General features: G+C 38.4%; 1 protein-coding gene across 1 annotated transcript; it reads left to right on the top strand.

The window, feature by feature from the left end:
- Positions 1 to 33: 33 nt before the first annotated feature.
- LOC306707812 (beta-1,4-galactosyltransferase 5-like) lies at positions 34 to 27612 on the top strand (the record flags this gene model as incomplete). Its single annotated transcript, XM_079175439.1, has 5 exons — positions 34 to 84; positions 493 to 609; positions 752 to 939; positions 1031 to 1148; positions 27514 to 27612. 5 exons carry the CDS (start codon positions 34 to 36, stop codon positions 27610 to 27612), a joined length of 573 nt encoding a protein of 190 aa, XP_079031565.1.
- Positions 27613 to 27989: the final 377 nt, after the last annotated feature.

Raw genomic sequence — 27989 nt, 5'->3', positions numbered from 1 at the left:
GGTTGGAAAAAAAACAAGATGGTGACGACCAAAATGTGGAACTCAAGTCTTCAAAACGTCTACAAACCAATGGCTGACGTCACGGTGAGTCGGCAGCATTCTGTCCGGTCTACGCTCTAAAGCCCGGCCACAAGCAGAACTCTGTAACATATTTAAAGGAAGAGTTCAACATTTTCGGAATGATACCACTTTTTATGCCTTTTGGTGAATATAAAGTTAACCACGACTAGCCTGTTAGCTTAGCTTAGCACAAAGAATAGAAATAGGGGGGAAAAGCTAGCTCTGTCCAACAGTAACAAAATCCACTTCCAGCACCTCTAAAGGTCTTTTTGTCATGAGTCTTTGTGGTAATTGGGTTTTGGTTTTCTTTTGTTCACCCACAGTTTCACCCGACTCCCACAAACATTCACTTTGTGCAAATAGTACGGTTTACTCTGTTGCTCTGCGTGTCCTTTTAAATCTATTGTAATCTATCCAACTTGTGTCCCTCAGGTGGCAATCCTAGTCCCGTTCAGGAACCGACACGAACACCTGCCCATTCTCCTGAGACACCTGGTGCCGGTGCTGAAAAGACAGAGACTCCAGTTTGCCTTTTATTTCATAGAGCAGGTATGATGCACACACCTTTTCACAGACAGACTCGTCTGAGTAAAGTACAAACAATAGCAGGAAGTGAGTCTGGCTGAACAAAAGCTTTTGCATAACAACCTACAAAAATAGTCTCTTTTTTTTTCTTCCTTTAAAAAAAAAGGGGGGCACAGAGCCATTCAACCGAGCCATGTTGTTCAACGTGGGCTACAAGGAGGCTATGAAGGACCTGGACTGGGACTGTCTGGTCTTCCACGATGTGGACCACCTCATGGAGAACGACAGGAACTACTACGGCTGCACGGACATGCCCCGGCACTTTGCGGTTAAACTCGACAAGTATTCCTACATGTGAGTCCTTAATTCCTTTTCCTTTGGGCTCATACAGTGAACGTATTCCCTTACTTGATACGGGTTTAATACGTGTAATTGTCCCTCCAAGGCTTCCGTATAATGAGTTCTTCGGCGGTGTCAGTGGCCTGACGGTGAAGCAGTTCAAAAAGATTAATGGATTTCCTAATGCATTCTGGGGCTGGGGAGGAGAGGACGATGAGTTAAAAGTAACTTTAAAAGTAAAGTAACTTTAAAAGTAACTAAAAAAGTAAAGTAACTAAAAAAGTAACTAAAAAGTAAAGCAACTAAAAAAGTAACTTTAAAAGTAAAGTAACTAAAAAAGTAAAGTAACTAAAAAAGCAAAAAGTTTTGGTTTTCCAAATGTGCAAGGTGTTGTAATTAATGCAGTGCTTACTCTGAATCAACACTACAGGGATACGGAATAAGAGTTTTTCAAATAGAAATAAAGTAACTAAAAAAGTAACTTTAAAAGTAAAGTAACTAAAAAAGTAACTAAAAAGTAAAGTAACTAAAAAAGTAACTTTAAAAGTAAAGTAACTAAAAAAGTAACTTTAAAAGTAAAGTAACTAAAAAAGTAACCAAAAAAAGTAAAGTAACTAAAAAAGTAACTAAAAAAGTAAAGTAACTAAAAAAGTAACTTTAAAAGTAAAGTAACTAAAAAAGTAACTAAAAAGTAAAGTAACTAAAAAAGTAACTTTAAAAGTAAAGTAACTAAAAAGTAACTTTAAAAGTAAAGTAACTAAAAAAGTAACTTTAAAAGTAAAGTAACTAAAAAAGTAACTAAAAAGTAAAGTAACTAAAAAAGTAACTTTAAAAGTAAAGTAACTAAAAAAGTAAAGTAACTAAAAAAGTAACTTTAAAAGTAAAGTAACTAAAAAAGTAACTTTAAAAGTAAAGTAACTAAAAAAGTAACTTTAAAAGTAAAGTAACTAAAAAAGTAACTAAAAAAGTAAAGTAACTAAAAAAGTAACTTTAAAAGTAAAGTAACTTTAAAAGTAACTAAAAAAGTAAAGTAACTAAAAAAGTAACTAAAAAGTAAAGTAACTAAAAAAGTAACTTTAAAAGTTAAGTAACTAAAAAAGTAAAGTAACTAAAAAAGTAACTTTAAAAGTAAAGTAACTAAAAAAGTAACTTTAAAAGTAAAGTAACTAAAAAAGCAACTTTAAAAATAAAGTAACTTAAGTAAAGTTATGACTTTTCGACATGGTACACTGACTTTTTCATGACTTTTTTGACATCCTATACTATGCTGTTTATAACTCCGCAGCAACTCCCTTCATCAACATCGATTGTCTTCCTTCAGGATGGAGTCCAATCGCCAAAGACGTTGCACTATTCACATTTGTACAATGTGTAATAAATTATTGTGAAATTCTAATGAAGTCTCTCCTGATTGAATGACTTTTTTGACTGTTTTTCGACTTTAACCCCAGTAGAACAAACTGAAAAAACACAATTGGGTTTCATCATTAAATTCTTTTCTTTACTGCATTTGCACATAATTCACTGAACACACGGAAGTCCAGAAGCATCCAATACATAAACTGACCGATGAAAACAAGGTAAAAACAATACGTCTGTAATAAAATACACTTTCATGTTCTTATATGCATAATATAAAAACAATAAAGGAAAATATTTAAATTGCAGTAATTACTATTTACAAAAGGCATTTTCTTTTAAAAGGAACTTTTACAACTTCAGTACCTAAAATAAATCAAACTATATGCAGGTCAGGTGCAGTAGTACAAAAAGGCTTTAATATCAGGAGAGTAAGGTGACAGTTTTACAGCAGGACAGAAAGGCGGGACAAGGCCTGATGAACATTAGGTAGCCTGGAGGAGTTCACCAATGAGGAGCGAGTGCTTTTCCTCCGTTTCGTCTCTGGCCGGTCCAGGTTGCCTTCCAACCCAGCTGATATCACGCAGAAGTTCCAAATCATCAAGGTTGATAGGGTGAGGTCATCGCTAACGGAAATAACGAGCCTGTTGACGAGGGCAAACATATCAATAGTACAAACTACTAAACTTTTTCCCCCTATCATGTCCTACAGCCCGTCAACGGCCTCCCTACTGCACAGACCTGCTTCTTCCTGTTTCGCCTGCCCCCTTACACGAGCCAGGTCATCCTCGCTGAGCGTCTGCGTTACTCCATCCACAACTGCCCCTCCATCGACAACTACATGCTGACCCACAACACCGACGCAGCAGACAGCTCCGACACAGAGGAGTGAAGCGGCCAGCTGTGGTCAACCTGGTGATGAATGTATCTTCTCCCATGCCATGCACATTATGCACTGAACACAGACTTCTATTCGCCAAACCTGTAAGGTAGTGTACTGTACTGTTTATATGTTGGTTGAAATTAAAGATATGTGTAGTTTTGGTTTTCCAAATGTGCAAGGTGTTGTAATTAATGCAGTGCTTACTCTGAATCAACACTACAGGGATACGGAATAAGAGTTTTTCAAATACAAATAAAGTAACTAAAAAAGTAACTTTAAAAGTAAAGTAACTTTAAAAGTAAAGTAACTAAAAAAGTAACTTTAAAAGTAAAGTAACTAAAAAAGTAACTTTAAAAGTAAAGTAACTTTAAAAGTAAAGTAACTAAAAAAGTAACTTTAAAAGTAAAGTAACTAAAAAAGTAACTTTAAAAGCAAAGTAACTAAAAAAGTAACTAAAAAAGTAAAGTAACTAAAAAAGTAACTTTAAAAGTAAAGTAACTAAAAAAGTAACTAAAAAGTAAAGTAACTAAAAAAGTAACTTTAAAAGTAAAGTGACTAAAAAAGTAACTTTAAAAGTAAAGTAACTTTAAAAGTAACTAAAAAAGTAAAGTAACTAAAAAAGTAACTAAAAAGTAAAGTAACTAAAAAAGTAACTTTAAAAGTAAAGTAACTAAAAAAGTAAAGTAACTAAAAAAGTAAAGTAACTAAAAAAGTAACTTTAAAAGTAAAGTAACTAAAAAAGTAACTTTAAAAGTAAAGTAACTAAAAAAGTAACTAAAAAAGTAAAGTAACTAAAAAAGTAACTTTAAAAGTAAAGTAACTAAAAAAGTAACTAAAAAGTAAAGTAACTAAAAAAGTAACTTTAAAAGTAAAGTAACTAAAAAAGTAACTTTAAAAGTAAAGTAACTTTAAAAGTAACTAAAAAAGTAAAGTAACTAAAAAAGTAACTAAAAAGTAAAGTAACTAAAAAAGTAACTTTAAAAGTAAAGTAACTAAAAAAGTAAAGTAACTAAAAAAGTAAAGTAACTAAAAAAGTAACTTTAAAAGTAAAGTAACTAAAAAAGCAACTTTAAAAGTAAAGTAACTAAAAAAGTAACTTTAAAAGTAAAGTAACTAAAAAAGTAAAGTAACTTTAAAAGTAACTAAAAAAGTAAAGTAACTAAAAAAGTAACTTTAAAAGTAAAGTAACTAAAAAAGTAACTTTAAAAGTAAAGTAACTAAAAAAGTAACTTTAAAAGTAAAGTAACTAAAAAAGTAACTTTAAAAGTAAAGTAACTAAAAAAGTAACTAAAAAAGTAAAGTAACTAAAAAAGTAACTTTAAAAGTAAAGTAACTAAAAAAGTAACTTTAAAAGTAAAGTAACTTTAAAAGTAACTAAAAAAGTAAAGTAACTAAAAAAGTAACTAAAAAGTAAAGTAACTAAAAAAGTAACTTTAAAAGTAAAGTAACTAAAAAAGTAAAGTAACTTTAAAAGTAACTAAAAAAGTAAAGTAACTAAAAAAGTAACTTTAAAAGTAAAGTAACTAAAAAAGCAACTTTAAAAATAAAGTAACTTAAGTAAAGTTATGACTTTTGGACATGGTACACTGACTTTTTCATGACTTTTTTGACATCCTATACTATGCTGTTTATAACTCCGCAGCAACTCCCTTCATCAACATCGATTGTCTTCCTTCAGGATGGAGTCCAATCGCCAAAGACGTTGCACTATTCACATTTGTACAATGTGTAATAAATTATTGTGAAATTCTAATGAAGTCTCTCCTGATTGAATGACTTTTTTGACTGTTTTTCGACTTTAACCCCAGTAGAACAAACTGAAAAAACACAATTGGGTTTCATCATTAAATTCTTTTCTTTACTGCATTTGCACATAATTCACTGAACACACGGAAGTCCAGAAGCATCCAATACATAAACTGACCGATGAAAACAAGGTAAAAACAATACGTCTGTAATAAAATACACTTTCATGTTCTTATATGCATAATATAAAAACAATAAAGGAAAATATTTAAATTGCAGTAATTACTATTTACAAAAGGCATTTTCTTTTAAAAGGAACTTTTACAACTTCAGTACCTAAAATAAATCAAACTATATGCAGGTCAGGTGCAGTAGTACAAAAAGGCTTTAATATCAGGAGAGTAAGGTGACAGTTTTACAGCAGGACAGAAAGGCGGGACAAGGCCTGATGAACATTAGGTAGCCTGGAGGAGTTCACCAATGAGGAGCGAGTGCTTTTCCTCCGTTTCGTCTCTGGCCGGTCCAGGTTGCCTTCCAACCCAGCTGATATCACGCAGAAGTTCCAAATCATCAAGGTTGATAGGGTGAGGTCATCGCTAACGGAAATAACGAGCCTGTTGACGAGGGCAAACATATCAATAGTACAAACTACTAAACTTTTTCCCCCTATCATGTCCTACAGCCCGTCAACGGCCTCCCTACTGCACAGACCTGCTTCTTCCTGTTTCGCCTGCCCCCTTACACGAGCCAGGTCATCCTCGCTGAGCGTCTGCGTTACTCCATCCACAACTGCCCCTCCATCGACAACTACATGCTGACCCACAACACCGACGCAGCAGACAGCTCCGACACAGAGGAGTGAAGCGGCCAGCTGTGGTCAACCTGGTGATGAATGTATCTTCTCCCATGCCATGCACATTATGCACTGAACACAGACTTCTATTCGCCAAACCTGTAAGGTAGTGTACTGTACTGTTTATATGTTGGTTGAAATTAAAGATATGTGTAGTTTTGGTTTTCCAAATGTGCAAGGTGTTGTAATTAATGCAGTGCTTACTCTGAATCAACACTACAGGGATACGGAATAAGAGTTTTTCAAATACAAATAAAGTAACTAAAAAAGTAACTTTAAAAGTAAAGTAACTAAAAAAGTAACTTTAAAAGTAAAGTAACTAAAAAAGTAACTTTAAAAGTAAAGTAACTAAAAAAGTAACTAAAAAAGTAAAGTAACTTTAAAAGTAACTAAAAAAGTAAAGTAACTAAAAAAGTAACTTTAAAAGTAAAGTAACTAAAAAAGTAACTAAAAAGTAAAGTAACTAAAAAAGTAACTTTAAAAGTAAAGTAACTAAAAAAGTAACTTTAAAAGTAAAGTAACTTTAAAAGTAACTAAAAAAGTAAAGTAATTAAAAAAGTAACTAAAAAGTAAAGTAACTAAAAAAGTAACTTTAAAAGTAAAGTAACTAAAAAAGTAATTTTAAAAGTAAAGTAACTAAAAAAGCAACTTTAAAAATAAAGTAACTTAAGTAAAGTTATGACTTTTCGACATGGTACACTGACTTTTTCATGACTTTTTTTGACATCCTATACTATGCTGTTTATAACTCCGCAGCAACTCCCTTCATCAACATCGATTGTCTTCCTTCAGGATGGAGTCCAATCGCCAAAGACGTTGCACTATTCACATTTGTACAATGTGTAATAAATTATTGTGAAATTCTAATGAAGTCTCTCCTGATTGAATGACTTTTTTGACTGTTTTTCGACTTTAACCCCAGTAGAACAAACTGAAAAAACACAATTGGGTTTCATCATTAAATTCTTTTCTTTACTGCATTTGCACATAATTCACTGAACACACGGAAGTCCAGAAGCATCCAATACATAAACTGACCGATGAAAACAAGGTAAAAACAATACGTCTGTAATAAAATACACTTTCATGTTCTTATATGCATAATATAAAAACAATAAAGGAAAATATTTAAATTGCAGTAATTACTATTTACAAAAGGCATTTTCTTTTAAAAGGAACTTTTACAACTTCAGTACCTAAAATAAATCAAACTATATGCAGGTCAGGTGCAGTAGTACAAAAAGGCTTTAATATCAGGAGAGTAAGGTGACCGTTTTACAGCAGGACAGAAAGGCGGGATAAGGCCTGATGAACATTAGGTAGCCTGGAGGAGTTCACCAATGAGGAGCGAGTGCTTTTCCTCCGTTTCGTCTCTGGCCGGTCCAGGTTGCCTTCCAACCCAGCTAATATCACGCAGAAGTTCCAAATCATCAAGGTTGATAGGGTGAGGTCATCGCAAACGGAAATAACGAGCCTGTTGACGAGGGCAAACATATCAATAGTACAAACTACTAAACTTTTTCCCCCTATCATGTCCTACAGCCCGTCAACGGCCTCCCTACTGCACAGACCTGCTTCTTCCTGTTTCGCCTGCCCCCTTACACGAGCCAGGTCATCCTCGCTGAGCGTCTGCGTTACTCCATCCACAACTGCCCCTCCATCGACAACTACATGCTGACCAACAACACCGACGCAGCAGACAGCTCCGACACAGAGGAGTGAAGCGGCCAGCTGTGGTCAACCTGGTGATGAATGTATCTTCTCTCATGCCATGCACATTATGCACTGAACACAGACTTCTATTCGCCAAACCTGTAAGGTAGTGTACTGTACTGTTTATATGTTGGTTGAAATTAAAGATATGTGTAGTTTTGGTTTTCCAAATGTGCAAGGTGTTGTAATTAATGCAGTGCTTACTCTGAATCAACACTACAGGGATACGGAATAAGAGTTTTTCAAATACAAATAAAGTAACTAAAAAAGTAACTTTAAAAGTAAAGTAACTTTAAAAGTAAAGTAACTAAAAAAGTAACTTTAAAAGTAAAGTAACTAAAAAAGTAACTTTAAAAGTAAAGTAACTTTAAAAGTAAAGTAACTAAAAAAGTAACTTTAAAAGTAAAGTAACTAAAAAAGTAACTTTAAAAGTAAAGTAACTAAAAAAGTAATTTTAAAAGTAAAGTAACTAAAAAAGCAACTTTAAAAATAAAGTAACTTAAGTAAAGTTATGACTTTTCGACATGGTACACTGACTTTTTCATGACTTTTTTTGACATCCTATACTATGCTGTTTATAACTCCGCAGCAACTCCCTTCATCAACATCGATTGTCTTCCTTCAGGATGGAGTCCAATCGCCAAAGACGTTGCACTATTCACATTTGTACAATGTGTAATAAATTATTGTGAAATTCTAATGAAGTCTCTCCTGATTGAATGACTTTTTTGACTGTTTTTCGACTTTAACCCCAGTAGAACAAACTGAAAAAACACAATTGGGTTTCATCATTAAATTCTTTTCTTTACTGCATTTGCACATAATTCACTGAACACACGGAAGTCCAGAAGCATCCAATACATAAACTGACCGATGAAAACAAGGTAAAAACAATACGTCTGTAATAAAATACACTTTCATGTTCTTATATGCATAATATAAAAACAATAAAGGAAAATATTTAAATTGCAGTAATTACTATTTACAAAAGGCATTTTCTTTTAAAAGGAACTTTTACAACTTCAGTACCTAAAATAAATCAAACTATATGCAGGTCAGGTGCAGTAGTACAAAAAGGCTTTAATATCAGGAGAGTAAGGTGACCGTTTTACAGCAGGACAGAAAGGCGGGATAAGGCCTGATGAACATTAGGTAGCCTGGAGGAGTTCACCAATGAGGAGCGAGTGCTTTTCCTCCGTTTCGTCTCTGGCCGGTCCAGGTTGCCTTCCAACCCAGCTAATATCACGCAGAAGTTCCAAATCATCAAGGTTGATAGGGTGAGGTCATCGCAAACGGAAATAACGAGCCTGTTGACGAGGGCAAACATATCAATAGTACAAACTACTAAACTTTTTCCCCCTATCATGTCCTACAGCCCGTCAACGGCCTCCCTACTGCACAGACCTGCTTCTTCCTGTTTCGCCTGCCCCCTTACACGAGCCAGGTCATCCTCGCTGAGCGTCTGCGTTACTCCATCCACAACTGCCCCTCCATCGACAACTACATGCTGACCCACAACACCGACGCAGCAGACAGCTCCGACACAGAGGAGTGAAGCGGCCAGCTGTGGTCAACCTGGTGATGAATGTATCTTCTCCCATGCCATGCACATTATGCACTGAACACAGACTTCTATTCGCCAAACCTGTAAGGTAGTGTACTGTACTGTTTATATGTTGGTTGAAATTAAAGATATGTGTAGTTTTGGTTTTCCAAATGTGCAAGGTGTTGTAATTAATGCAGTGCTTACTCTGAATCAACACTACAGGGATACGGAATAAGAGTTTTTCAAATACAAATAAAGTAACTAAAAAAGTAACTTTAAAAGTAAAGTAACTTTAAAAGTAAAGTAACTAAAAAAGTAACTTTAAAAGTAAAGTAACTAAAAAAGTAACTTTAAAAGTAAAGTAACTTTAAAAGTAAAGTAACTAAAAAAGTAACTTTAAAAGTAAAGTAACTAAAAAAGTAACTTTAAAAGTAAAGTAACTAAAAAAGTAGCTAAAAAAGTAAAGTAACTAAAAAAGTAACTTTAAAAGTAAAGTAACTAAAAAAGTAACTAAAAAGTAAAGTAACTAAAAAAGTAACTTTAAAAGTAAAGTAACTAAAAAAGTAAAGTAACTTTAAAAGTAACTAAAAAAGTAAAGTAACTAAAAAAGTAACTTTAAAAGTAAAGTAACTAAAAAAGCAACTTTAAAAATAAAGTAACTTAAGTAAAGTTATGACTTTTGGACATGGTACACTGACTTTTTCATGACTTTTTTTGACATCCTATACTATGCTGTTTATAACTCCGCAGCAACTCCCTTCATCAACATCGATTGTCTTCCTTCAGGATGGAGTCCAATCGCCAAAGACGTTGCACTATTCACATTTGTACAATGTGTAATAAATTATTGTGAAATTCTAATGAAGTCTCTCCTGATTGAATGACTTTTTTGACTGTTTTTCGACTTTAACCCCAGTAGAACAAACTGAAAAAACACAATTGGGTTTCATCATTAAATTCTTTTCTTTACTGCATTTGCACATAATTCACTGAACACACGGAAGTCCAGAAGCATCCAATACATAAACTGACCGATGAAAACAAGGTAAAAACAATACGTCTGTAATAAAATACACTTTCATGTTCTTATATGCATAATATAAAAACAATAAAGGAAAATATTTAAATTGCAGTAATTACTATTTACAAAAGGCATTTTCTTTTAAAAGGAACTTTTACAACTTCAGTACCTAAAATAAATCAAACTATATGCAGGTCAGGTGCAGTAGTACAAAAAGGCTTTAATATCAGGAGAGTAAGGTGACAGTTTTACAGCAGGACAGAAAGGCGGGACAAGGCCTGATGAACATTAGGTAGCCTGGAGGAGTTCACCAATGAGGAGCGAGTGCTTTTCCTCCGTTTCGTCTCTGGCCGGTCCAGGTTGCCTTCCAACCCAGCTGATATCACGCAGAAGTTCCAAATCATCAAGGTTGATAGGGTGAGGTCATCGCTAACGGAAATAATGAGCCTGTTGACGAGGGCAAACATATCAATAGTACAAACTACTAAACTTTTTCCCCCTATCATGTCCTACAGCCCGTCAACGGCCTCCCTACTGCACAGACCTGCTTCTTCCTGTTTCGCCTGCCCCCTTACACGAGCCAGGTCATCCTCGCTGAGCGTCTGCGTTACTACATCCACAACTGCCCCTCCATCGACAACTACATGCTGACCAACAACACAGACGCAGCAGACAGCTCCGACACAGAGGAGTGAAGCGGCCAGCTGTGGTCAACCTGGTGATGAATGTATCTTCTCCCATGCCATGCACATTATGCACTGAACACAGACTTCTATTCGCCAAACCTGTAAGGTAGTGTACTGTACTGTTTATATGTTGGTTGAATTTAAAGATATGTGTAGTTTTGGTTTTCCAAATGTGCAAGGTGTTGTAATTAATGCAGTGCTTACTCTGAATCAACACTACAGGGATACGGAATAAGAGTTTTTCAAATACAAATAAAGTAACTAAAAAAGTAACTTTAAAAGTAAAGTAACTAAAAAAGTAACTTTAAAAGTACAGTAACTAAAAAAGTAACTTTAAAAGTAAAGTAACTAAAAAAGTAACTAAAAAAGTAAAGTAACTTTAAAAGTAACTAAAAAAGTAAAGTAACTAAAAAAGTAACTTTAAAAGTAAAGTAACTAAAAAAGTAACTAAAAAGTAAAGTAACTAAAAAAGTAACTTTAAAAGTAAAGTAACTAAAAAAGTAACTTTAAAAGTAAAGTAACTTTAAAAGTAACTAAAAAAGTAAAGTAATTAAAAAAGTAACTAAAAAGTAAAGTAACTAAAAAAGTAACTTTAAAAGTAAAGTAACTAAAAAAGTAATTTTAAAAGTAAAGTAACTAAAAAAGCAACTTTAAAAATAAAGTAACTTAAGTAAAGTTATGACTTTTCGACATGGTACACTGACTTTTTCATGACTTTTTTTGACATCCTATACTATGCTGTTTATAACTCCGCAGCAACTCCCTTCATCAACATCGATTGTCTTCCTTCAGGATGGAGTCCAATCGCCAAAGACGTTGCACTATTCACATTTGTACAATGTGTAATAAATTATTGTGAAATTCTAATGAAGTCTCTCCTGATTGAATGACTTTTTTGACTGTTTTTCGACTTTAACCCCAGTAGAACAAACTGAAAAAACACAATTGGGTTTCATCATTAAATTCTTTTCTTTACTGCATTTGCACATAATTCACTGAACACACGGAAGTCCAGAAGCATCCAATACATAAACTGACCGATGAAAACAAGGTAAAAACAATACGTCTGTAATAAAATACACTTTCATGTTCTTATATGCATAATATAAAAACAATAAAGGAAAATATTTAAATTGCAGTAATTACTATTTACAAAAGGCATTTTCTTTTAAAAGGAACTTTTACAACTTCAGTACCTAAAATAAATCAAACTATATGCAGGTCAGGTGCAGTAGTACAAAAAGGCTTTAATATCAGGAGAGTAAGGTGACAGTTTTACAGCAGGACAGAAAGGCGGGATAAGGCCTGATGAACATTAGGTAGCCTGGAGGAGTTCACCAATGAGGAGCGAGTGCTTTTCCTCCGTTTCGTCTCTGGCCGGTCCAGGTTGCCTTCCAACCCAGCTGATATCACGCAGAAGTTCCAAATCATCAAGGTTGATAGGGTGAGGTCATCGCAAACGGAAATAACGAGCCTGTTGACGAGGGCAAACATATCAATAGTACAAACTACTAAACTTTTTCCCCCTATCATGTCCTACAGCCCGTCAACGGCCTCCCTACTGCACAGACCTGCTTCTTCCTGTTTCGCCTGCCCCCTTACACGAGCCAGGTCATCCTCGCTGAGCGTCTGCGTTACTCCATCCACAACTGCCCCTCCATCGACAACTACATGCTGACCAACAACACCGACGCAGCAGACAGCTCCGACACAGAGGAGTGAAGCGGCCAGTTGTGGTCAACCTGGTGATGAATGTATCTTCTCCCATGCCATGCACATTATGCACTGAACACAGACTTCTATTCGCCAAACCTGTAAGGTAGTGTACTGTACTGTTTATATGTTGGTTGAAATTAAAGATATGTGTAGTTTTGGTTTTCCAAATGTGCAAGGTGTTGTAATTAATGCAGTGCTTACTCTGAATCAACACTACAGGGATACGGAATAAGAGTTTTTCAAATACAAATAAAGTAACTAAAAAAGTAACTTTAAAAGTAAAGTAACTAAAAAAGTAACTTTAAAAGTAAAGTAACTAAAAAAGTAACTTTAAAAGTAAAGTAACTAAAAAAGTAACTTTAAAAGTAAAGTAACTAAAAAAGTAAAGTAACTTTAAAAGTAACTAAAAAAGTAAAGTAACTAAAAAAGTAACTTTAAAAGTAAAGTAACTTTAAAAGTAAAGTAACTAAAAAAGTAACTAAAAAAGTAAAGTAACTAAAAAAGTAACTTTAAAAGTAAAGTAACTAAAAAAGTAACTAAAAAGTAAAGTAACTAAAAAAGTAAAGTAACTTTAAAAGTAACTAAAAAAGTAAAGTAACTAAAAAAGGAACTTTAAAAGTAAAGTAACTAAAAAAGTAACTTTAAAAGTAAAGTAACTAAAAAAGTAACTTTAAAAGTAAAGTAACTAAAAAAGTAACTTTAAAAGTAAAGTAACTAAAAAAGTAATTTTAAAAGTAAAGTAACTAAAAAAGTAACTAAAAAGTAAAGTAACTAAAAAAGTAACTTTAAAAGTAAAGTAACTAAAAAAGTAAAGTAAATAAAAAAGTAACTTTAAAAGTAAAGTAACTTAAAAAGTAACTTTAAAAGTAAAGTAACTAAAAAAGCAACTTTAAAAATAAAGTAACTTAAGTAAAGTTATGACTTTTCGACATGGTACACTGACTTTTTCATGACTTTTTTTGACATCCTATACTATGCTGTTTATAACTCCGCAGCAACTCCCTTCATCAACATCGATTGTCTTCCTTCAGGATGGAGTCCAATCGCCAAAGACGTTGCACTATTCACATTTGTACAATGTGTAATAAATTATTGTGAAATTCTAATGAAGTCTCTCCTGATTGAATGACTTTTTTGACTGTTTTTCGACTTTAACCCCAGTAGAACAAACTGAAAAAACACAATTGGGTTTCATCATTAAATTCTTTTCTTTACTGCATTTGCACATAATTCACTGAACACACGGAAGTCCAGAAGCATCCAATACATAAACTGACCGATGAAAACAAGGTAAAAACAATACGTCTGTAATAAAATACACTTTCATGTTCTTATATGCATAATATAAAAACAATAAAGGAAAATATTTAAATTGCAGTAATTACTATTTACAAAAGGCATTTTCTTTTAAAAGGAACTTTTACAACTTCAGTACCTAAAATAAATCAAACTATATGCAGGTCAGGTGCAGTAGTACAAAAAGGCTTTAATATCAGGAGAGTAAGGTGACAGTTTTACAGCAGGACAGAAAGGCGGGATAAGGCCTGATGAACATTAGGTAGCCTGGAGGAGTTCACCAATGAGGAGCGAGTGCTTTTCCTCCGTTTCGTCTCTGGCCGGTCCAGGTTGCCTTCCAACCCAGCTGATATCACGCAGAAGTTCCAAATCATCAAGGTTGATAGGGTGAGGTCATCGCAAACGGAAATAACGAGCCTGTTGACGAGGGCAAACATATCAATAGTACAAACTACTAAACTTTTTCCCCCTATCATGTCCTACAGCCCGTCAACGGCCTCCCTACTGCACAGACCTGCTTCTTCCTGTTTCGCCTGCCCCCTTACACGAGCCAGGTCATCCTCGCTGAGCGTCTGCGTTACTCCATCCACAACTGCCCCTCCATCGACAACTACATGCTGACCAACAACACCGACGCAGCAGACAGCTCCGACACAGAGGAGTGAAGCGGCCAGCTGTGGTCAACCTGGTGATGAATGTATCTTCTCCCATGCCATGCACATTATGCACTGAACACAGACTTCTATTCGCCAAACCTGTAAGGTAGTGTACTGTACTGTTTATATGTTGGTTGAAATTAAAGATATGTGTAGTTTTGGTTTTCCAAATGTGCAAGGTGTTGTAATTAATGCAGTGCTTACTCTGAATCAACACTACAGGGATACGGAATAAGAGTTTTTCAAATACAAATAAAGTAACTAAAAAAGTAACTTTAAAAGTAAAGTAACTAAAAAAGTAACTTTAAAAGTAAAGTAACTAAAAAAGTAACTTTAAAAGTAAAGTAACTAAAAAAGTAAAGTAACTTTAAAAGTAACTAAAAAAGTAAAGTAACTAAAAAAGTAACTTTAAAAGTAAAGTAACTTTAAAAGTAAAGTAACTAAAAAAGTAACTTTAAAAGTAAAGTAACTAAAAAAGTAACTTTAAAAGTAAAGTAACTAAAAAAGTAACTAAAAAAGTAAAGTAACTAAAAAAGTAACTTTAAAAGTAAAGTAACTAAAAAAGTAACTAAAAAGTAAAGTAACTAAAAAAGTAAAGTAACTTTAAAAGTAACTAAAAAAGTAAAGTAACTAAAAAAGGAACTTTAAAAGTAAAGTAACTAAAAAAGGAACTTTAAAAGTAAAGTAACTAAAAAAGTAACTTTAAAAGTAAAGTAACTAAAAAAGTAACTTTAAAAGTAAAGTAACTTTAAAAGTAACTAAAAAAGTAAAGTAACTAAAAAAGTAACTAAAAAGTAAAGTAACTAAAAAAGTAACTTTAAAAGTAAAGTAACTAAAAAAGTAAAGTAAATAAAAAAGTAACTTTAAAAGTAAAGTAACTTAAAAAGTAACTTTAAAAGTAAAGTAACTAAAAAAGCAACTTTAAAAATAAAGTAACTTAAGTAAAGTTATGACTTTTCGACATGGTACACTGACTTTTTCATGACTTTTTTTGACATCCTATACTATGCTGTTTATAACTCCGCAGCAACTCCCTTCATCAACATCGATTGTCTTCCTTCAGGATGGAGTCCAATCGCCAAAGACGTTGCACTATTCACATTTGTACAATGTGTAATAAATTATTGTGAAATTCTAATGAAGTCTCTCCTGATTGAATGACTTTTTTGACTGTTTTTCGACTTTAACCCCAGTAGAACAAACTGAAAAAACACAATTGGGTTTCATCATTAAATTCTTTTCTTTACTGCATTTGCACATAATTCACTGAACACACGGAAGTCCAGAAGCATCCAATACATAAACTGACCGATGAAAACAAGGTAAAAACAATACGTCTGTAATAAAATACACTTTCATGTTCTTATATGCATAATATAAAAACAATAAAGGAAAATATTTAAATTGCAGTAATTACTATTTACAAAAGGCATTTTCTTTTAAAAGGAACTTTTACAACTTCAGTACCTAAAATAAATCAAACTATATGCAGGTCAGGTGCAGTAGTACAAAAAGGCTTTAATATCAGGAGAGTAAGGTGACAGTTTTACAGCAGGACAGAAAGGCGGGATAAGGCCTGATGAACATTAGGTAGCCTGGAGGAGTTCACCAATGAGGAGCGAGTGCTTTTCCTCCGTTTCGTCTCTGGCCGGTCCAGGTTGCCTTCCAACCCAGCTGATATCACGCAGAAGTTCCAAATCATCAAGGTTGATAGGGTGAGGTCATCGCTAACGGAAATAATGAGCCTGTTGACGAGGGCAAACATATCAATAGTACAAACTACTAAACTTTTTCCCCCTATCATGTCCTACAGCCCGTCAACGGCCTCCCTACTGCACAGACCTGCTTCTTCCTGTTTCGCCTGCCCCCTTACACGAGCCAGGTCATCCTCGCTGAGCGTCTGCGTTACTACATCCACAACTGCCCCTCCATCGACAACTACATGCTGACCAACAACACAGACGCAGCAGACAGCTCCGACACAGAGGAGTGAAGCGGCCAGCTGTGGTCAACCTGGTGATGAATGTATCTTCTCCCATGCCATGCACATTATGCACTGAACACAGACTTCTATTCGCCAAACCTGTAAGGTAGTGTACTGTACTGTTTATATGTTGGTTGAATTTAAAGATATGTGTAGTTTTGGTTTTCCAAATGTGCAAGGTGTTGTAATTAATGCAGTGCTTACTCTGAATCAACACTACAGGGATACGGAATAAGAGTTTTTCAAATACAAATAAAGTAACTAAAAAAGCAACTTTAAAATTAAAGTAACTTTAAAAGTAAAGTAACTAAAAAAGTAACTTTAAAAGTAAAGTAACTAAAAAAGTAACTTTAAAAGTAAAGTAACTAAAAAAGTAACTTTAAAAGTAAAGTAACTAAAAAAGTAACTTTAAAAGTAAAGTAACTAAAAAAGTAACTAAAAAGGTAAAGTAACTAAAAAAGTAACTTTAAAAGTAAAGTAACGAAAAAAGTAACGAAAAAAGTAAAGTAACGAAAAAAGTAACTTTAAAAGTAAAGTAACTAAAAAAGTAACTAAAAAAGTAATATCATATCAGGACTTCTCATTTCTTTGCATTTTTAGGCATTTTTCATTGTTTTCAGGCATTGTACTTTAACGAACTCCTCCCACAGAATTTATACAATCAACTTCAAATTTGGTCAAGATGATCTAAAGACATTAATGATGAAAAGTTACTGAAATGGTGTACTGACATTGAACGACCTTCGTTTTATGTGGCGCCCATGTCAGGCACATTTCGTGCCGTTCGCCATGAAAGAGGAAGTTGTTGTAACTACAAGGTACTTTATTCAATCTGCCCCAAATGTGTTTTGCATGATGCTGGTCCAGGCCTGAACACATTTCCATGCCAACATTTTCACAAAGTCATAGCGCCACCTACTGGCAAAAGGAAATGACAAGTTTGATACTTTGATGTATTCCGACGAGGAAGTTTCCCATATCAGTCTAAAATTTGGTAAGGTAAGCCGCAAGACATGATGATGCTTCATCGTGAATATTGTGAGTTGTCGTTAAACGCTGTTGCCGTGGCAACGCGTCATTCGCCATGAAAAATGAAGCTTATTTTTCTGTAACTTAGGATGCTCAGCAAGCCTTGGAACTTTGCACAGGTGTCATAGGTGATGGAAATAAATATTTCATATGGCTTTTTGGCTTGACCCTTTCAAATTGCCTCGATAGCGCCCCCTACAAATATTCAAAAACCCAGCCCCAGCGCTACATTTGACCTACATGTATGAAATTTAGGAGGCACATGTATCACATGAAGACTTAAAAAAAAGTGTCTTGGGACCATGCTCTAAATTTAACGGGAAGTCGGCCAGATTGATTTTTGTGTGAATTTCCCCATGATTTCTAGTCGCTATACTTTAACGAACTCCTCCTAGGGACTTTGTCAGATCCACTTCAAATTTGGTCAGTACAATCTAAAGAACTTTGCAATTACAAGTTACTCAAAGCTTTACGTTTGATGGAATGGCGAAGCCGTGGCATGGCGGCCATTTTAAGTGATTCGCCGTTAAACAACAAGCTGATGTAACTCCACTGGACTTGCTCAAATCTGTTCCAAACTTGCCATACTTGATAATAGTCATGGCCTGAGGATGTCTATGAGCCAATTTCCACTTAAAATCATAGTGCCACCTACTGACAACAGGAAGACAGCGTTATGTGACACACTGAATTGGATTTACACGATGTGGTCTATACTTGATATAGAGCAACATAATGCATGTTTGCGCGTGTTCTCTAGCGCCACATAGTGGATACAGGAACTGGTGAAATATTTGCACTACATAATTTCCAGTGTCACACAGTCCAATCATTAAAAATAAGTCTAACTTGTGGGCTCGCTGTCTGATGGTCGCAGATATTTATGGCCGCTTCTGCCGGCATCCCGCCAGTACCTCCGTCGTGCGGGAGGATGCGAGGGCCCGTACATCGCTGCTTGCAGCTTTAATTATAATTGCTTCACCCACAATGGCTCTAATAGACAGTCAGTTAATCCAACTCATCCACTTCACTTGTTAACTGTTGTTTCATGAAACCTGACTCCTTGAACCGTGAGGATTAACAGTTTGGAGACCATGCTGCCATGTTGCCCTTGCTCAGGAGAAATTATTATACAAATAAACACACGCTCCACTCTCAGCATGACCGAACGGTGCAGTAAGTGGTGAAAAAACAACAGATCGATGATGGCATCTTAAAGCAGAGAAGATGATGTGTTGGTTATAATGAAGGTAGAGTTGCACGATGCGCAGCCTGAACAAATAATCTATACGGACCAGCATCCAGCAGCTGATTGGTTGATTGATAGAAGACGCTGAAATAGTAGATGGATCAAATGAAATGACAGAGATGCTGGAAGGAAACGAGTGACGATGGACGACGAGGTGAAAAGCAGAAAAATACTTAACGTCCCACACGATGCTCACCGACCTCAGCAACACCTCTGCATGTTGATGATGGAGAGATCTAAACGACAGCTTACATAAGGAGACAAGAGGGGAGGTGGAAGATGTTCTTCTGCATGTTGTTTGCAGCAATATATTCAAAAACACGAACCAACTCTGACTTCTGACATTGTGTCGATATAGAGAGCTGAAGCCAGCTGACGTTTCCTGAAACGTCAGCCGCACTAAGGCTAACCTTTCACTACATACCGTACTAACAGACATTATGCTGTAGCACATTCATACTCATGATATATATAACAAATATACACACCTCTCTATTTTAACTCTGCCGCCGCATCATCCAAGCCCTTACAGGGTTCCTGACCCTTCAGTGAAGAAACCCCGGCTGTCAGTCTGCTGCATTGTGATGCATGAAAATCAGAACCTGACGTGAAATAATTAACAGACTGAACTGACATTATGAACCGGAGCGCGCCCAACAAATCTGTAATCAGCATAAACGTCTTATTATAGAACATCAATGTTGTGGTTGAGTAACACAACAGTTACAAAGCTTACTTGTCGGCATTGTACTCTATAACATCTAGCCGACAGCGTGGACTCCTCGCCGTGTCCTTCAGTGAGCAGAGAGCGCGGCGGACGATGACGAGGCAGCGGCGTTATCCACGGTTGACACGCACAGTCGCTTCTAAGGTCAGCGCCCCGTATCGATGGCCATAAGCTGAAAAAGCTTACACGGTTGCACATAAATACTGCAGTGCCGTGTGGGCGTGGTCGAGCACAGACTCACGCGTACAAACCCCCGTGTACAGTACATGTTAAACTTTCATTACCTCCTGACATCACAATGCTGGGGATTGCATGTCGACCTTCACAAAGCAGGATGCGTGTGTGTACACGTGTGTAGCGTTACTGGAATATGAATTAATCAAGAGAGATGTGCATTCTTGGCTTTTCCCCAGAATAATGTCCCAGTTTAAAAAAAAAAAAAAAGCAAAATGTCCTCTGACGAGCATCCAGAGAGGTGACGTGACCTTGGAAATTGCATCATCAACAAATTGCCCTTACCTAACACGTTCGTTGGCAACGTGTCCGTGGTCTCAGGCCGAGGTGGTGGAGAGAGGAACATGAAGAGTGACAGAATGAGGAATAAAGAAAAAACTAAATGAGGCAGAAAGAGTGCGAGACAGATCTGTTCTCCCTCTGAAGGCCGCGGTGTCGCGTGCCCTCGAGGTCAGATTCACAACTGACATCATTGAGATGAATCTGTTTCATTTCAGAACAATAAATCAGGGGATCCACGTCTGCAGCCGGTGTTTTCTTTTACCGTCGTGTAAGTGTTCACTGAAGTGCCCATCAGTGATACATTATTGCTGGTTCTTGAAAAAGCGCTTAACAAATCAATTTTATTGATATTATTAAAGCATGACACCATCATCCTGCAGCTTATAACATGAGTTTAACGAGGTCGCGGCTCTTTGTCTTTTATAATGAACCTGAGAGCTATAGACCCTTTTACACAACGTCACCGTGTGAGCTGGAGGTAGAACGAAGGAAAGACCGGAGGCCGAACATGAGTCACCTCAGAGTCGTGTGCGCTGAAATTACACGTCCAAAATGTCGTCTTACTGCGTTGTTGATGCCGGATTAAATAGTGCAAACATTTGAGATGACTGTGATTTGAGAGCTACAATACATTCAAATGTTTCAGAGATGGAGAGAAAATAATGCAAATAGTTTATTGCCTCCTCGGCAATGCAGCCGGCTAAATGATTATCAGTTGTGTGCACATGCTGCAAAGTCTATAAATTGAGTTTATTGCTGGTTTCAACATACGTTGACATTTATTGCACTTTACTTTGCAGCCTAAAGCTGTTCTTTAATTAAGTTAGCAGTAGGCTGTCATACCACAGGGAAGTGATTCTGTCTGCATTGACATGCTGCAGAGACGGACCCGGCCCGGCTTTGAACGCGTTGGGATTATCCTAATTTTGCATTTATTGATTGGTCAGTCAGCTGTTGATGGCGTGTGGTTTGGGAACGAGCCTGAGCTGAAGGTCGGCCAGCTGCTCGTGATAATTGCTTCATTGTTTTAAGCTGTGCTGTATAATGAGTCATTAGCTCCAACTAACTAGAATAGTGACCCGACCCCGGATAAGCGGAGGGAAATGGATGGATGGATAGAACAGTGTGGTTTGTTTTTGTATGATGGTGTAAGTCAAGTTCACACCTGCATTGATATGTTCAGTGTTTAACAATGATCTCTACTTCAGAGTATAAGCTCTGTAGTGCTAAGAGGATACAAAAAACATGCATTAGTTCAATCTATGCACTTTCTTTTTGATGTGAACATAAATCTGTTTTATATTTGTTTACTAATAACCCCAATGCAGCAGAACAGCAAACCTGAAGCTGTTACCTCTGTGGATAAATGCCACATCGTCCGACTTCATATTCATTCTTGAGATGACCTGTCTGACTTGGCTTCTTCTAAAAAACGAGTGTTGTCACACAGCTGGCCTTGGTCTGGGAGCCGGCGTTGGTGGAGGTGGAGTTCACCGGGGACTGTGGGTCAGGTAGAGTACGATGTTGCAGTCATCTTTGGCAACTAAATTGCTGGCTGCCGTGGTCGTGGTACTAAAACCTTGCCAAAGGGCTTAGCTGGCTGCTGTCCATGGTGCTGATCTGACTTAGAGTCAAAGACCACATTCACACCTTCCCCGTTGCTGGCTAGCCCACAGCTGTGGATGGAGCATCTGGGATTTCTTTACTTGTTAGTGAATTATAGACTGCAGGTTGTTTTCATTGCACATTCTGTGCGTGATGAGTACGGGCGTTGCACAAAAACTTAAGGCCCTAAATAAATACGTTTTCCCTAATTAGTCATTAGAATGATGTTTATATCTACATACGGAGCGGGTCCTCTTCACAGAGCTGTCGTGTTTCTACAGCAGCTCAAGAACGGAGAAACCGACCACCGGCTCTCGGTGGGGATGTTCATGTTCTCACGTTTTCGCATCGGCTACTGTAGTTCTCCTACAGGCTCACAGTTGGTTGCAATCTGCAACCTCACCACTAGAAATCCCACACACTAGACTTCAGTGTGTGTGTGTGTGTAAGTGATCTGTTCTTGCTTCTTTCATAGGTCTAGACCCACAAAGCTAAATGACTAAGAAATGTCTTAGAAATGTCCCCATTTTCGGGAAAAACTATGAAAATTTGGCTGGTCGGAAATTTACAAAACCGAATTCCCACGGTCCAAGTGCAAGTGAACGCAGTAAGAGATGACGACCCCATCCCCGACCGCTAGCCGTCCCTGCAGCGGGCAGCGGCTCCGTTTTTCTCATCTGCTGACGCTGCTTCATGGAAGCATTTTATGAGCCGTCGGTGTCACGAGGTGTAAACCATCATCAGTGTCCCACTCATGTATTAGTATGATTATATGTCCTTAACCCTACCACAAACTGTCAATTACAGCGATACTTAAACATGCCCGTGTGACATGAATGCCGTTGGGGAAGAGCTGCCGGTCCTACAGAAAGGGAGTTTCAACCCCATCACTTTGTCTTCCTTCAGGGGAGCCTTTATTGAAAAACAATAGCTATTATCTGGTGATTGATGAGCTGTACAATTGTGTCAGGAATATTGCAAAATCCATTATCGCAGTCCGGGGGGGGGGATTAACTGGCAGCTGGCATTAACACAGTCACATAGTTCTAGGATTGCTTTTCTTTATCTCACACGACCAAGAATAAATGAAAGGAACTGTTCTTAAGTGTGAGCAGTGGCCTGTCTTGGCTGGAGAGCAAGATTTGTGACTTGGTTAGAGTTTTGAAATTGGTTCCATCTACTCAATTTAGAGCAAAAAAAATGAATCATCAGAGTCTGAGAGAAAGGTTCTCGAGAGGATGAAGAATTCACGAGGAACTGAAGCTCTTGTGTTGCTCAACGATGCTCTAAAGCGACACGTGGCTGCTGATGACAATACATTCAATTCATGAAAAGCTCATCTTGACTTCTGTCATGTGGTCCGCAGCATTGATGATCTCACCTCGAGGCGATTATGAGAAAGAGGTTTGTCTTGAAGGAGGACACTGAGCTGACATTGCAGTTATCAGCTTTTCTTGGAGACCTCATTGCTTTAAAATAAAAAGTGAAGTTCAGTGCAAATGGTGCATGAAGACAGCTTGAAGGCATTCATACATATCAAACAGCTTGCGCTGTGAATTACCTGCAGATTTTTCACGTGACGGCAGATTTGTGAGCGTAGCGACGCGCTCGTGGAGTCCTTTCATCAATCTCCTTCCTACAGTAGCTGTGAGCTGTCTGTCAGGCTCGCTTACATTTTTCAACAGATGCTGTTTTCAAACTGTTTCACACTTTTGGGGCTGAAGAGTTTTCCATAACATACGGTCCTTCTTACATGGAATGAAAGGGATCGCCTGTAAAGGCTGCGATAGCTTCAGACCCGTCTGTGCATTGAAGTCAGATTCAAAAACAGGATTTATACATTTTGGGAAAGTTGTCACTCAATCAGTACGGCTGTTTACTGCTTCCACTCTGGATCAATACAGAGGGAAGGGGAGAGGATTGACGGGTTGTGTGTGTGTGTGTGGGGGGGGGGGGGGGGGGGGTCACATGGACTTGTCCTTGAACATAAACACCCTTTGCATTCCTACCGAACACCCCGTTAAAGCAGCAGCAGAATGAAAGTTGACCATTAGTGCAGGACGCTGGCGGGCTAAAGTACCGTGACGCGTGACGTGACTGACAACGAGCTACAAGTCAGGTGCACACACACACACACACACACACACACACACACACACACACACACACACACACACACACACACACACACACACACACACACACACACACACACACACACACACACACACACACACTATACTCTGAGATCTCACGTTGGGCACGGACTTGCAAAGACATTTGTGAACGGTCAACACAGAACTTGAAATCTAGAGATTCGTGTACATGGACATGTTCAGGGACGATATAACGCAAAGAAACTATAATGTTAGTTTTAGGCAACAAAACCAGTTCATGGATGGGCTTGAAATTTGTACATCAACTTATGTTTTGGTGAGAAAAGGGAACTTTAGTTTTAGTTCAGCAACATCATCCTGGTTGGGCAACGTTTAGGAAAGAAAATCAATTTAGTCGGCTTAAGATGCGGTTTGTTCACATGCTCTGCATATTGAAAGGTGTGTGAATGAGAAAAAAATCAATTGTCTGTTTCCTCTGGCCAGCCCCTCCACCTGGCCTCCTGACGGGCGGACGTCCCAGCAGTCTGGACAGATGGGCGGGCGGGACACGATAAAGCACCGCGGAGGCAGAACGGACAGAAAGATAGATACATGCAGCAGCTTGCCACTCAGAGATAGCATTGACTACAGTGCTGGGCTTGGAATGAAGGAGCCTGAAGCAAGAAGGCAGTTGAATTAATAGAAATACATTTTAATATCTATGGAGTTAGTGAGAACAAAAACAAAATAAAACGTAATATTCTGATAGTTTGACGGCGGTTATGTCCCAAAGCACAAATAAAGAGACCCCCACCCCCCCACTTGCACGGCCCTGGGAGGAGGTGTGGCATTGCCGGATTTTGAATGAATGCAGCCTGTCGTCAACCTGTCTGCTGTGTGTGTGTGTGTGTGTGTCTGACACTGGAGCACATGCACATACAAACGTCACCCATTGGTTTGTGGACCTTCACTTTGAAGCCTGGTGTTTGGCGTTTTGGCCGTCGCCATCTTGGCTTTTTGAACCAGAGAACAGGAAGTGACCATATCTGGACTGAGGAGGAGGACGTAGAGATGCAGCATAAGTCTCTGGTAGAGACCTGTCAATCACCAGGTAGCCCCGCCCCTAAAGCATCCCCTGCTTTATGGTCTGTTTGACTCTAAATGGACCATCATTTACTAAATGAACATCATGCTGTATTGAAGAAGACTTGAAACTAGAGATTGAGACCATAAACTCATGTTTACAATGTTTACTGAGGTAATAAATCAAGAGAGAAGTAGAGTCATTTTCTCATAGACTTCTATACAACCAGAGGAGTCGCCCCCTGGTGGACATTAGAGGGAATGCAGGCTTCACTTTTTAGAACCGGAGGTTGGCGCCTGGCAACGACCAGTTCTCATCCGTCACATTCTGCCGCTTCGTGTCTCTGTTAGCTGGGGGCCTTGTGGCCTCAGACTCAAACGTCAAGGACGTGACAAACCGGCAGTATTTGACGGCCTGAACGGGCTGCTCACCCGACACGCTGTCATTGGTTGGAGGTCACACGAAGAATGTCCTTAAAACGGCAAAAATAATAAGAAAAGAGAAAATACAAACACAGGGCAGGGTCACCGCTACACACTTCAAGTATCATCAGTGAGTCCACACGTTGTTTTGTTTTTAGAAAGTTCTTGCATATTATACCTCTTAATATTCAGAACCATTACGTCTATTACAGTTTTGATTACTTTAGAGTTTTTCTCACATGAGATTCATAGCAGATAACTAGAAACAGAGGGACCCACAGACACGTGTGCTGCTCTGGACAAGAGAGAATTGCCTGTTAAATGAAAATACAGAGCTGAAGCTTTGCATCTGTGAAGGGAATGATGGATCGGACCGATACGTATGAAAGGAAAAAGGTGAATAGAGTAGAGGATAAGAGGAAGAAGCTCTGTTTAATGAGGTTAGCTGGAGTTACAGCATGCAGCAGTATTTCATTCACTGCTAATTAGCGTCAGTGACGAGCGGGTTTCGCGGACCCCTTGGCCCCGCCGGCAGCACCCGGTCTCGTCCTCACCCTGAGCCAGCCTGTCCGTGTTGGCGAGATGCTGCACGGCCGTGTTCTACCTCTGGGACACCGTGTAACATCTGCTCCCTCCAGCTGTTGCAGTCGCACTAACACAGACACACACAAGCACACAAGAGCAGAAAAACCGGGCAGTGTGAAACGCTTCTGTGTGCAGAATGTGGCGCATTTTTTCATACCTTTTTTTGTGTCTTTGTCTGTCTCAAAAGTTGGGGTCACAAGGTCAGAACACAACCTGGGCTCTGCAACAAAGAACACTGTTCACATCCACAGCTTCTCATTCGCTGAATCTGCAGATATGCTACAAATTGGCTGCTATTTATTTATAATCACTCCGTCAACGTGCTAATGCGCAGCGGGCGGACATGTGTACCATGATCGCCAATCTTAGATTACCATACCGGCACGCTAACATGAACGTGTGGACCAAATAATACAGCGATCCGTCCAATAGTTAGTGGCGGATCTGGAAACCATGAAAGAATTCAGGGGATCATCTAAATCAGTGCGATTCCTCCTGACACGAGCCGCGAAATTCTCTCCGAAATCCCGCCGGCAATCCATCCGATAGATGCGGAGGTATCCATCCATCCATCCATCCATCATCTAGAACCACTTACCTTTATGAACAGATCAATCACAGCGCTGACAGAGAGCCGCTCACGCTCACGTCCAGAGACCGGCTGAGAGTTGATGTTTCACATGGCATCACTTTGGTATCAGCACTGTTTATTCAAGAATTTATAAAAGAAATACTGCAAGTCAATGGAATGAATGTGTAATGCTGGCACTGGACCATGGGAATAAAACAGGGGGGGGGGGGGGGGGGGGGGAATCACAGTGCAGAGCCGTCCTTGTTCTGCCTGATATCCCCCTCTGTGACACCTTCTCCCTCGGGGTATTGTGACATCCAGAGGACATGTCCAAGCAACTCTTATCAGCCTTTGCAACACACAGACACACACACAGACACACACACGCACACACACACACACACACACACACACACACACACACACACACACACACGCGCACACAGGATGATTCCCATTCAGGTCCCAGCTTGAGGTGAGAGCGTGCACCGCGGAGGTGTGCGGTGATTTAACTGCTCTGGCCGATTCATTTGACGTCTTACACGTTCGGTGCTGGTCCAAGGCCGTACTGGTCTTTGACCCTTTTCAGTTCCAACACCCAATTAAATAAGACCTTGACGTGAGCTCTTTACGGTCCTGTGCAGATGTGCACATGTGCGCCGCATCATCGGAAACCCATCTCTGTCTTCAGACCTCCAGAAAGCCGTGCGACTGTTCATGCTTCATTTAAAAGACTATTTCTGTCCTGCACATGATGCAGAAAGCCCCTTCAGTTACGTTTGCGAGGGGACTGTGTCTCACGTGTGGCCGTCATGTGCTCTGTACATATGACACTTACAGTACATGGCACTATGGGGACTATAAGTGGCTGAAGTGCAGAAGAACGCCAGAGTGGTTTTAGGCCGACACGCTGCAGCGTTCTCGTCCCGGCTCACCACACTCCGGCGCTTTACTCAAACCGCTCGGCGTCACTTTTATAACGCGCTGGGAAGCTCAGCGCAGGTTGTGAATTCAAAGAAAACCACTTAGTTAGATTTAGTAAAAAACATAATGGCATTGCCTTCAAACAACTACGCAAACTAAGAAAAACAAAACGCGTCACAAGCATCACTAACCAGACACCGGTCCTGTGTTCGTTTGACACTTTCTTTGGGTCCTCATCACACTCCCGGAGCATTTTCTCTGAGCGTCTAATAATGACACGGGTGGGTTTACATACTTTAACCTCCTGTTCGCCTCCCTTTAGAGGTTTTCCAGGCACGTCCAACTGGTGAGAGGCTTCAAGATCGACCCAGAACACGCCGGAGAGATTACACATGCCGACTGGCCCGGGAACGCCTCGTGATTCCCCGGGAGGAGCTGGAAAGTTTTGCTGGGGAGAGAGGCGTCTGGAACACCCTCCTAAGCCTGCTGCCCCCACGACCCCATCCTGGATAAGCGGAAGCTAATGGATGGATGGATGGATGGATGGATGGATGGATGGATGGATGGATGGATGGATGGATGGCTGGATGGATGGATGGATGGATGGATGGATGGATGTGGTCTGCCGGGGGGATTCATATCGGCATATTCATCTCGGTGTGAGATGGCAACACACCCGGCGTGCTCACGTGACATTTTCAAATGTCTGTTTGAACCACATTTGTTCATCAACATATTTCGTTCACGTTGTGATCATGTCGATTAAATAACATGATTATTTGGAGCTACAGACACATT

This window comes from Pholis gunnellus, assembly GCF_910591455.1.
Source record: "Pholis gunnellus genome assembly, chromosome: 2".
In the NCBI taxonomy this organism is placed as follows: Eukaryota; Metazoa; Chordata; class Actinopteri; order Perciformes; family Pholidae; genus Pholis; species Pholis gunnellus.
Note: the sequence above shows the minus strand (reverse complement) of the source record. Positions and strands in the feature narration are given on the sequence as shown.